Consider the following 12,665-nt stretch of genomic DNA (forward strand, 5'->3'; position numbering starts at 1 on the left):
GCAGTTAAGTGTCAATCATATTGCTGTGGGTCTGTAGGCCAGACTCGGTAAGGATGGCAGTGCCCTTCCCTAAACAGCATTAGTGAACAGATGGGTTTCACTAACAATTGATAATGGTTTCATGGTCATTAGATTCTTAATTGCAGACTTTTATTGACTTCAGATTCCATCATTTGCCCTGATGGGATTTGAACCTGGGTTCCCAGAATTTTACTTGGGTCTTTGGATTAATAGTCTAGCGGTAATGCTACACAGTCATCACTTACATTGACTGAAAGCTGAATTGCAAAAGGAGATCATTTTATCAAGTGTTCATGATACGTATTTGAGCCAACATTTGACATAGTTAATAGGACAATGTGTTGCAGTATAGTTACAGAGAGCTAGAGGTGTTGAACCATAGTGCTGCATAGTCTCTTTCAAGTCAGCAGTAAAGATTCCATACACAAATATAACTTGAAAGAAATAATGGCATGCGTACGTGAGCTCATTCAGTACTTTCAATAGTATTTCTTGAAGGGTTGGAGCTAATCAGTTTCTTGTTGCAACTGTTGTTTGAAGCTTTATATTGTTCTTTGAGGAATTAAAACACTAAACACTGTACTAAGGAATCAATCCAGTAGATGCAGTGACGACGTTAACACAGCAGGAGGCCAAATCTGAAGGGGTGCAGCTGTTGGACAAATAGAGACAGTTTTGATGGAGAAAACCCAGTGACTCATTGTATGACATCATTTCAAGGGTTTCACTGTGCGGTGTGGTTATGATGTATATCTTTTATTCCTTAACATGCCTTTCTTTAGATTCAGCCATGTTATTCGTCCAGGCAGTGGTATCAGCTTTATTCTCAACTCCTTTAAACCCATTCCTTGGAAGTGCAATATTCATTACTTCATATGTACGCCCGGTTAAGTTCTGGGAAAGAGACTATAAGTAAGTGCATTGAATATGATGCATTAGTACATTCAGCACATGTTAGTAAAAGAGGTATGCTATTTAAAAATAAAAACAAGTTTCCTTTTGGTATATCTTATATTGACATTTTTCTTTCCTTGGTTGCATTCGGCTTTTTGTTATTGCTACTATGTAATGCTAACAGTACACTGACATCTAATTTATGAAGTTGACATTTATTATCCATAGGGCTGAAATTTTGCCACAAGTAAAATTAATGAATTCTCATTTCAGACATGCAGTGACTGCAGTAGGCACTGGCAAAACATCTCTAACACAGTCAGACACAAAATATAGCACTCTTTGCTCTGACATTGTGCCACATCTGTCATACTAGATGAGAACGCCAAACGTGTTTCCCTTTACCCCTGTCTGTCCTGTGAGACTGCACATTCTAAGAATTAGAGGACTATGTTGATCTGTCAAAATGTAACCACCAGGCACTGCATTGAAACTACCCAAACCTGTACTTAGCATTTTATATCTGGCAGGCAGAAGAGATTTTCAATTAAACATCTCAAAATGAACTTGAAACCTGATATCAGAAACAAAAGACGAGATCCTACTCCCTTCACCTGTTTACTTCCAGTTGCATTCTGTTCCCAGCCCTTGGAGCTTGAGTTATCCTCACTTAAATGCTTTATACCTTCTCTCTTTCCCTCTCAAGTAGCAGCAAGCATTCTCTTGGGCTGACATTTTGATTTCTGAAGGACCTGACCACCCCCCCCTCCGCCAACCGTTAACATTCTCTGGTTGATTTAATGTGTGTTACTGCTGACTTTTGCAATTTTACTTTGTGCTGCAGGATTCTGTGTTAAAACTTCAATTTGTTTTGTAGCACGAAGCGGGTGGACCATTCAAACACCAGGCTGGCTTCTCAACTCGACAGAAACCCAGGTGAGATATGAGATACTTTTTAGAAACTGATTTATTATATAAATGTAAGTCAAGCAAGATCTTCACTGGATTACCCCTTAATCTTCAAGGTTACACAGTCTATCCTCTATCTCTAAGCCCTGGTATAGTTCTGACGGTACATGTGGAAATTGACATGTATGACGAGGATGTCCTCTGGCTGAAGACCTGGTGGGAACTGCACAGCATTGTAGTATTAGATACTTAAGTAGGTGACATTAGGTCTTCCCCTGGAGTAAGGACCCCTCGGAGATCCCTGGAATCAACTCACCAGTCAGAGGCCAGAAGCTATTCTTTGGGAGAAGGGACAGCTTCCACTGGTACACTGACCAGAGACCCAGGATCACAGAGTGGCCCCCAAACCCAAGGTGATTGAGGGCAGGATGGGAGTCATGAGGTGTGAGTTGGGGGTGGTGTGGGGAGAGGGGAGGTGCTCAAGGGAGACCGGGCAAGGGCAAGGGAGTGACTTAAGCAGAGCCATCCCTTCTAATACCTGACAATAGCAGATACCCCACTCAGATGCCCACAAGCCAAATCGATAGGATTTGCATTTTGGACTTCAGGCATGGTGATTCCAAGGCAGATGGATGAGGCCCTTAAGTGAGCCTCAGTCAATATTCTTGGTGAATGCCGTCTATAAGCTTCTCACAGTGGACTGAATTGGATGAAGTCAGGAAAGTGGTGAGGAACCCATTCACCTGATTAAATGCCTCCCACCTCCAAACAATGCAAAGGACAGGGTTGAATTTTTCCCAACATATTATTTCTCAAATCCTCAACTTGCTGCTGTTTGCATTCCTACCACTGACTTTGCCCTTTGTCAATATGCTCACCTCAGGTGAGGCGTGAGTCTGAGTTGGTTTTTACAAGGTACAATTCTAAAGTATTCAGAATCAATCTTCATCTCAGTTCAGCTCAATTACTTGTGTCAGTCATTTTTCATTTTATACAGCTCACTAGAACGAATATGTTATTGAAGGCTTCAGTGGAACAAGTACTTCAAAGTTGCCCATTTGCCAAATAAAACCGGTGGAGTTCATCTGAGAGCAATACACCTTTTCAGAACTCATAAATAATCTGTAAGCGAAGCAGTGTAACTGTGCAATGACTGTCAGTTTTATCCTAGAAATTGTACCAGTATTGCACTATTGTTAGCAATACTACAGCACAAAGTATTTTAGGCAAATTAATTCTATTGGAATTCAGCAGATTAATTGTTCTATGGTGGTTAAAATGTTTAAAGGATACAATGAGGTAGATACAAAGGAAATAATTTCAACAATGAAGGAATGAAGAATGCAATGACATAATCTTAAAATTAGAGTTAAGGCTGCTTAAGGGGTAAATCAGCTGACACATTTTCCAACCAAAGGGAATCTGGAATTTTCTTCCCTGTACAAGTGCTGTTTTGCTTCACCATTGATGGCCAGAACAATTTATTGAGTTGGGAAAATTGATGTTTTCACTTCCAATTTTATTAGATTTAAGGAGAAATATGGAGCAACAGCAGACAGTCCTTAAAACCCCACATCTCTAACTTAATATTTCTTTTGTATTGCTCAGTGCCACAATTTTATAATGCTTCTGTAATGTTTTATTGTGCTACTGACAATCAGGTGGATTTTATGCCCATTCATAATTTTCCAATTTCACTTAAGATCCCTCCCTCACCACAACCTCATTCAACTCCCCCAGTGTTGGTAAATTATCAGGCTAGTTGTCTGACTTTCAATACTGGCTGAAAAATATTCTCCGGTTAAGTATTGTGAAAACCAAAGACATTCCCTATAATTGCTATACAATCTCTATTCCCTAGCTATTGACTTAATCTCTTTCCACTGACATTAGTTGCACCAGTACATTGGCAGACCATTTAGTCATGCCAACAGCTGGGCTGCCTATTTCCAAGTCAGTAGCATTGCCTGAGTCCACCTTTGTTTCAGCCCAAACCTTCATCCATGCTTTTATTATCTCCAGACTTGACTATTTAAATATTCTCTATATTTAAGGAGAAATATGGAGCAACAGCAGACAGTCCTTAAAACCCCACATCTCTAACTTAATATTTCTTTTGTGTTGCTCAGTGCCACAATTTTATAATGCTTCTGTTTGCTGAATATTTAAATACATTCCTGACCAAGCTCCTCCATTCTTCCCTCTATAAACATGAGGTCACCCAGTGCACTGCTTTGCATGTCCTAGCTCCTATCCTGTTCATCCACTGCCCTTATGCTTCCATTTAATCAGTATCCCACATCCTAAAATTCTCATCCATGTTTTCGAATCTCTATCTTTTTAATCGACTTTAATATCTCCTCTCCAGCCCTCCGTTATCTATGCTGATCTAAGTTTAGTCTGTTGAGCATGTCCAATTTAATTCCTCTATGATGGATGGCTGAAGCCTTTGTCGGCTAATCCCTCTGGAATTCCCTCACTGAACCTCTATCTTTATAGTTGTCTTTCCTCCAAGACACTGCATAATGCATATCCCTTTGGCCATCTGACCTGATTTAATCTTGTGTGACACAATGTCAAATTCTGCTTGTAAGATTCTGAAGCACTTTGGGATAATTTATTACATAAATGGACATTCTGTAAATACAAGTTGCAATCTTATTTTCTGTTACTTAATTTTTCAAGTTAGGTAAGTTTCTTCTTGTGTTTGCTGAATTATCCTCTTTTGTCAATACATATGCTTCTTCCGAGTACAGAAACCTTAAATAAGATTAACACTTTGGCACATCCAATTTAAAAATATTGCACCAGTCTATTAAACAGCATTTTATAGTTTTTAACGAATTTGGATGTAAAAGTAGAGTTACCGTAGTCCCGGGGGTCAGTGGACTGCTGTCTCATTAGAGAGAAACAACTGGTGGTGAATTCAACCTGAAGATTTTCACACCTCCGCCTCGGGCCGAGGTTGAAGAAGTGGGACCTTCATGGTGACCATAGCCAATACAACAATTAAACCCATGCTGTTGGCATCACTCTGCATCACAAGCCAGCAGGTCTAGCCAATTGAACCATGTACTGTGATCATACAATGTATCCTTCACAATATTCAGCGAAGCAAAAGACCATTTCATCATAATGGGATGTGCTTAAGTGATGACGGTGCATGTCGGCCTGCATATGCAGGTTTACCATGATGTACGTCATTTCCATTCTCAACAATGAAAAATCTCTGGCTGTCACTTTGTAGATGGCATCACTGCAATGCAATGCTGCAAGTTATGTCACGTCTCCACAAAAGCCATGAAAAATACCTTCCTTTCAAATTATGCTCTTATAATCCCAATTCATATTATAAGACCTATTATAAAACTTGCAAACTAAAAACATACAATGAGCAGTTCGATACAATATCTCCATAAAGAAAATTGGATGATGCGGTTCATCACTTTTTTACCTCCCCTCAGATTTGGCCCAGGCTAATTCATACAAGCCTTTTTCTCTGAAGCCTTTTAAGGTCTCAACTGTAATAATTTGAATTATTTCAGTTCAATTTCTAGTGAGTATTGGAGTCAGCGAAGTATTGATAGCTAACCTCAGGCTATCAAGATTACTGGTGCAGGAAATGAGAAAGTTAGATAAGTTGTGTTCTTGTGAGATTGGAGTTGAGATGCATTTGAGAACGTGAATATAGTGTTTATTCTGTCCCATTTTATATCTGACCATCCAGTGGTTGATGCTAAATGGGTTTTCTTGGTGTGTTTACAGTGGCATAATGTCGATTGTTACATGGCGAGTAATTCAGTCAGCCCGAGACTAGTAGTGTAGAGACACAGCTCAAATCCCAGCTCATCAGTTGTAGTCAGGGGCAAGTTCTATGCTGTATTGACTCCACGTCATCTTGTAGTTTCAGGTCTCACTTTTCATTCTCATTGCTTCTCCCAAATCCCTCAAGTCCACTTTCTGATCCATGTAAAATCCAAATAAACTGAAATCGTAAACTTTTTTCAGCTATGACTGTAGGATGTTGAGAGGCAATCTGATAGAAATTTATAAAATAACAAATGGTATATACAGTAGTTGTGGGATTTCAAGACCAGGGGACACATTTTTAAGGTGAGAGGAAAGAGATTTAAAAAAAGACCTGAGAGGCAGTTTTTAAAACAGGCTGGTTAGAGTGTGGACTGAACTATCTGAGGAAGTGGTGGATGTGGATACAATTACAACATTTAAAAGACATTTGGATAAGTACATGATTAGAAAAGGTTTAGAGGGATACAATCCTGGAGCAAGCAGGTGGGATTAGTTTGGGATTATGATCGGCATGGACTGATTGAACTGAAAGGACTGTTTCCGTGCCGTTTGACTCTGACTATGACTGTGTTACTTAATCTATCTGTAGTTGCTTTGTTGTACTCAATATGGATAGACCTATCATCCACCCATTGCACCTACGAAAATATTTATTTATCTGGGACTTCTGTTGTGTAGTTCAGCTTTTAACTGTGTATGACCATTGTCTTCAGCCAAACTTCTTCCTTCGCAATCTTGCATTATCATCTCTTAAGTGCATAAAGATTTATCACCTGCTTATTCTAGCATCTCATTCATATACTGCCCCACTATACATTAGGGTCAATTTAATGCTTAAGTAGATGATGCTTAGCTGTACCTGTCCAGTGCATTTTTTAAAACCCCAGACCTCTACCATTTTATTGGATTTGTTTGACATCCAGACTTGTGTAAATCTTGTCTTCCTCCAGCTGAATATTAAGGTCATTGTCTTCAGCCTCATCCAGAAATTATGCTACTTTGTCATTTTCTTCAGTCAAACCAAGCTGTTTGTAACCTTGGCATCTGCTTAGCCCCCAATTAAGTACGACAACGCAAAGACTTTTTGCTTTTATATTCACATCATCATCAACCCCACTTCAGTTCTTCCATCACTGAAACCCTTCTCCATGACCAGATTAAGCAATCCAGCATTGTTGTTGCAGGCTGTACATCCTCCACCTTCCATAAACTCCAACTTGCACAAATGTCTACATACATTTCTGTATATCAACTCAGTCTTCATTGACAGTGAATCCCTTGTATATGTAAAAGATCTAGCTTTAGATCTCTAAATGGCTTCTGCATACTGTCTGTATTTTCCTCAAGTTCTATACTAGCCCAAACTCTTGCCTGAATCCTTTTGTGTCTCTGCTTTGTTTGCTCACTGTTGCCTGACATGCCACTTTGATCCTAATCTCTGGAAAGAGTTTGGTTACCTTCCGAATTCAGTCTCTGCCAAGTGTAACTTTTATCCTCATACCTTTATGCCAGGCGCTCCAGAAATGTAAGTCTTGTCTTATTGCTGATGTCAAAGATCCTATTGAACTCTTTGAAACTTACAATCAAGTTTTCTCAGTCTCTTGCCCAACATTACTTTGTCAGAAATGGATTAAACAGTTGTTCATCTAACTGATTCTTCTGAGATCATGCCATCTACAAAATGGTTGCTACATTTTTCTGTGTAGTATATTCTCTGATACATAGTGGTTCACTATGTGTAATGTAGAATTTCTGAAAAAGGTAATCATCTGACACATAACTGCAACGCTTTTATTTGATCAGTTCACTTTAAGAAAACCCTGACAATAGTGATTTCCTTGTACCTGTGTTATAAATCGATCTTAAGAGTGCTTCTGGCCATGAGGAACAAAAGCACTGATATTTGTGCTGTAATATAACCAACGTTTTAGTTACGGGTGACTGCTACTCCATAAATGACAAATTGCCTGTTACCACATTTAAAACCCAACCATTCTTATGTGTCTTTATAATCCTCCCATTTGGGTGTTGTGTTCTTCCTTCTATTTCTCCATGCATCCCGCAGCCACCTTCTTCTCCCAACCCTCTTGCAAATTCCTGTGGCTTGATCCCCTGCAATCTCCCACACCGCTCATACTACTTCATGTAGCCTCCTTTTCTTCCCCATGACAATTGTAGCCCTCCCACTCCCAGCAATTGCCTTCTCCATGTCCTATCATGCAGTCTCCTTCTCCCTCCACCCCATTGCAGACTCCTTTACCCCTCATCCCTGTGGCTGTCTTCTCCTGCATCCCCTATCAGCAACCACACAGGAGAGAACCATTGTGATTGCAGGAGTGAGTCCATGTGCAGGAGCAACTTCTCCTGATTGGTAGTCTCCATCAATTTTTTTTTGTAGGTATTTTGGAGGCTTTGGACACAGATGTGACATCTGCACCCCATGTATTTGTGTGCTGGTGTAGACTGACTGCAGTTGCAGAAACCTAGGCTGTTAAGTGATCCTGTAAGTAGATAACAAGAAAAATTGAAAGAACTGAAGATGCTGTAAATCAGAAACAAAAACCAAAGTTGCTGAAAAAGCATTTGTGAAGAGAAATTAGTTACAGTTTTGGGCCCAGTCACCCTTCCTCAGAATTAGAAGTTGTGTTCAGATGATAACGAAAAGTTGTGTTCATATAGTACCTTTATGATGGATGTTGCAAGGAAGCTCTCAACTAAAGCAAATCAAATCCCTGGGGTTGCGTTTGATAGCATGAGTACAAAAGCATATAGGTAAAGTTCAGTTTAGTTAAGATACAGTTAAAATATGATACACTGTTTCAGGCAACTTGTTATCGGAAGTATATAAGAACAAATTTTAAAAGTGCATAGTGGTTTGAAATGGATGGTTCCAGAGAGAAGCTGTTACTGGTTTGATGGGAGACTTGAAAAATTGAAGGACTTTTGTCAAGTTTAAGGAGTGACCTGGTAAAGGTGTTCAAGAATGTGTAGTGTTTCTATAGGATAATAGACAAACAATTCTTTGCAACTGGCAGGGTTACATGAAAATAGTTACTTGGGGAGTTCGAAAGACGTTTCCAATTAACAGGTGATTAGAAAATGAAATTATCTGCTAAGTTATTGAAGCAGAGCACATTAAAGCAATTAAGTAATTACTTAATACTAAGGAATAAGGAATATTAAGGAGAATGAGGAAAGAGCAGAAAATTGGCATCAGACAAGATTCATGTGGAGAAAAATACTTTCATATATTTGAATGCCAAATGTCCATTTTCTGTGCAGGAAGAGGCATGCACAGGATAGGAGGCTATCCAGAGGCTACCCCGCATTCACCTGATGGTCTGTTTCAGTGAAATATTGGGGGTGGATTGGGATTAATCACCTGGACAGGTGCCTGGGGGCACTGCAAAGATGAACTAAAACATTACTAAGGAGAAAGGAAGCAAAGTTCTCACTTGAGCAAAACCAAACTTTATGTTTTTTTTATTCACTTGTGAAACATGGGCATTGCTGGCTGGACCGGCATTTATTGCCCATCTCTAGTTACCCTTGAGAAGGTGTTAGTGAGCTGCCTTCTTGAACCGCAACAGTTCCTGTGCTGTAGGTACACACAATGCCATTAGTGAGGGAATTTCACAATCTATTTGGTTTCTTGTAACTCCCTGACAAATAGATTTTCTGATGTACAGATGTCTTGGTTGAGCAAATCCTGACTGCTTTGTGTGCACATTTACTGTATTTTCATGGGCATGTGGGTTTGCAACAGGTAGTCCATTTTACATAATTGTGTTTTCTCTCTGAAGGTTAAACCCAAATATGAGGGTCAGCGTCTTCATTTAAATGGACAGAGCCAAATAATGCTGATGCTTTCGCATTTATTTCTAACACCATAGGATAGTATTTAGACTCAATATGATGCTTAGGTACCTAAACAAAGCAACACTTAAATATTTGGAAATCTATTCCTCATCCTCTAACTTGTGAACAGCCCTCAATTTCTTTCGTCCTTTGTACTGACCCGTTAGGTTGAAGAGTCAGAATCGTTATTGGTGGAGGAAATGCTGTAGCCTGGTGATTGATTCTAACATCACTATTATTATTGTGAATTTGAAGTGAATTCATAACCTAAGACAGACCTTACACTGTAACCATTTAATCACTTTCTATAGGTTCAGATGACAACAATCTGAATTCCATCTTTTACGAACATTTGACACGATCTCTGCAGCACAGTCTTTGTGGGGACCTGATGTTGGGACGCTGGGGCAATTTCAATACTGGGGATTGCTTCATTCTTGCCTCCGACTACCTCAATGCACTGGTTCATCTCATAGAAATAGGAAATGGCCTGGTCACCTACCAGCTACGGGGCCTGGAGTTCAGAGGTGAGGATTCAAGCATTCCAATCATTTTCTGAATGGGAAGTGTAAAAGTTCTAAAAGTTTCAGTCTTATCCACTAAATTGACACACACACATCTGTTCTATTAACTTTGTTTTTTTAAATCTTTAAACTGTATTGACTTTGTATGAAATGAATATTGCAATTTTTCTTTACTAATCTTTAGGAACTAGATTTTTATGTATGGGATAAAGTGGCTATTCCTCTTTTTTAAAATTCTTTTAATTTGTTCGTAATAAAGGCACAGTTCCATTGATTATGAAATCCCTTCTTGTACCAGTCGCTGTTAGTTCAGTGTGAGATCACACAAGCTTCAGAAGAAGGGAAGGGATAATAAAGGTTGAGATCACTGTTATCCTCATCTTTCTCTCAAATTCATGTACATACATGCAAAGATACTTTCCGTTTAAAACTTAGTGAATACCAATTAAGAGTGGAAACTCTTGCTGTCTGTTTCACAACTTTTGCAACACGATCCCAAAAACATCAGTAAGGTAAGTGACCAAATTGTCTCCTTTGATAATGGATAAATATTAGCCAGGTCACAGTCCTGCACCTTGTTAAATTGTGTTGTGCACCATTTTACATTCAGTATGGGAGGAAAGACTGTTCAAAAGCATGTACATGTTACAGTGGAGCAATCCCTCAGTACTACAAAAAAAGCTCATCTATGTCAGTCCAGAGAATGAACAGATAAATTATCAGTTCTCCCTATTATAAAGGAGAAAATTAGATGCCCATTTCTAAATAGGAAATCCAAATATTGCTGTCAGAGACATCCTGCTCCTCCACACAATGTGGTGTTGCAGGTCACACCATAGAGTAAACATGGAAATGACTGCAACAGTGTAAACCACCTGTGTTTATGCTCTAGTTCTATTAGTTAAAGATTGAAATTGACAATAAATGAGCAACCACTCCAACCGTGGAAATGTTTTTTTTTCGTGTGGCGTCTCATTCCCTCAAAAAATTAAAGGTTGGAGTTTTATTAATATCCAACAACAGGTGCTATTATATAGCACCTTTAACATAATGAAATGACCCAAAGCATTTCACAGGAGTATTATACAAATTGTGATATGAGCCATATAAGAAGATATTACATCAGATGATCGAAATCGTAGTAGAGGAGATATGTTTTAATGTGCATCCCAAAGAAAGGATACAAGATGATGAATCAATAAGGTATGTTGGGTATTTCAGTGCCTGGACTTGAGCCTAGGCAACTGAAGAAACAGCCACCAATAGTGATACAATTAAAATAAGGAATTTAAAAAGATCAGAATATAAGCAGAACAGACCTTTCAGAGTATGGTAAAGATGGAGGAGATTACATTGACAGGGAATGGAGGGATTTGAAAACCAGGATAAAAATTTTAAAATCAGAACATTGCACAACTGGGAGCCACTGTAGGTCAGTGAGCACATGGATATTTGCAGAACATGACATTCTCCAAGTTAAGATATGCGTAGCAGTGTTTTGGATGACTCAAAGCTTACGGAAGGGAAAAAGCATGAAAACTCATCTAAGTTTGGAAAAGTCAAGTTTAAAGGTAATGATGGCATGAATGAGAATTTCAGCAACAGATGAGCTGAGACAGTGGTGTAGCAGTTACAGAGGTAGAATTAGGCAGTCTTCGTGATGGCGTGAAAATGAGGTTTGAACCTTATCTCAGAATCTTGTGTACACCAAAGTTGTGAAGTCTTGCTTAACCTTAAACCGTTGATAGGTAAAGGGGTGGATTTGCTATCATGGAAAGGGATTTTGGAACAAAGACTGAAAAAAATGTTTATTTGATGTAAATTTCTGCCCATTCAGTGGAAATACGAGGGCGTGACAGCATCTGAAGAGAGAGCTATTTATGAAAGGGCTACTAACTGTCTGTACTGGAGGTAACTTTGCTCACTGAGCTGCAAGGTTCATTTTCAGACACCATTGTTGCGTCACCATACTAGATGATAACATCAGTGAGCCTCCAGTGAAGCACTGGTGTTATGACCCACTTTCTATTTGTGTTTAGGTTTTCTTGGGTTGGTGATGTCATTTCCTGTTTTGTTTTCTCAGAGGGTGGTAAACAGGGTCCAAGTCAATGTGTTTGTTGATAGTGTTCCGGTTTGAGTGCCATACTTTTAGGAATTCTTGTGCATCTCTCTGTTTGGCTTGTCCTGGATGGATGTGTTGTCCCAGTTGAAATGGTGTCCTTTCTCATCTGTATATTGGGATACTAGTGATAGTTATCTTTTTGTGGTTAGTTGGTTTTCATGTCCCCTGGTGGCTAGTTTTCTGCCTGTTTGTCCAATGTAGTATTTGTTAGAGTTCTTGCAAGGTATTTTGTAAATGTCGTTTGTTTTGCTTGTTGTCCATATAGGGTCTTTTAAGTTCATTAGCTGCATTTTAGTGTATTGGTAGGTTTGTGGGCTGTCATGATGCCGAGAGGTCTGAGTAGTTTGGCAGTCATTTAGAGTTATAGAGTCATAGAGATGTACAGCATGGAAACCAACCCTTCAGTCCAACCTGTCCATGCCGACCCAACCCAATCTAGTCTCACCTGCCAGCACCCAGCCCATATCCCTCCAAACCCTTCCTATTCATATACCCATCCAAATGCCTCTTAAATGTTGCAATTGTAC

The 12,665-nt window shown here is 39.3% G+C and overlaps 1 protein-coding gene across 4 annotated transcripts in view; it reads left to right on the forward strand.

Moving 5' to 3' along the window:
- Positions 1-12,665, forward strand: part of pcnx1 (pecanex 1) — a 279,895-nt gene that overhangs the window by 209,921 nt on the left and 57,309 nt on the right. For all 4 annotated transcript variants that reach the window (XM_043698139.1, XM_043698140.1, XM_043698143.1 and 1 more), the window contains 3 exons: positions 804-933; positions 1,793-1,851; positions 9,804-10,019. In XM_043698139.1, coding sequence (XP_043554074.1) covers positions 804-933; positions 1,793-1,851; positions 9,804-10,019 — 405 coding nt within the window. The remainder of the gene's footprint in view (positions 1-803; positions 934-1,792; positions 1,852-9,803; positions 10,020-12,665) is intronic.

The sequence above is a fragment of the Chiloscyllium plagiosum genome, chromosome 10 (assembly GCF_004010195.1).
Source record: "Chiloscyllium plagiosum isolate BGI_BamShark_2017 chromosome 10, ASM401019v2, whole genome shotgun sequence".
Lineage (NCBI taxonomy): Eukaryota > Metazoa > Chordata > Chondrichthyes > Orectolobiformes > Hemiscylliidae > Chiloscyllium > Chiloscyllium plagiosum.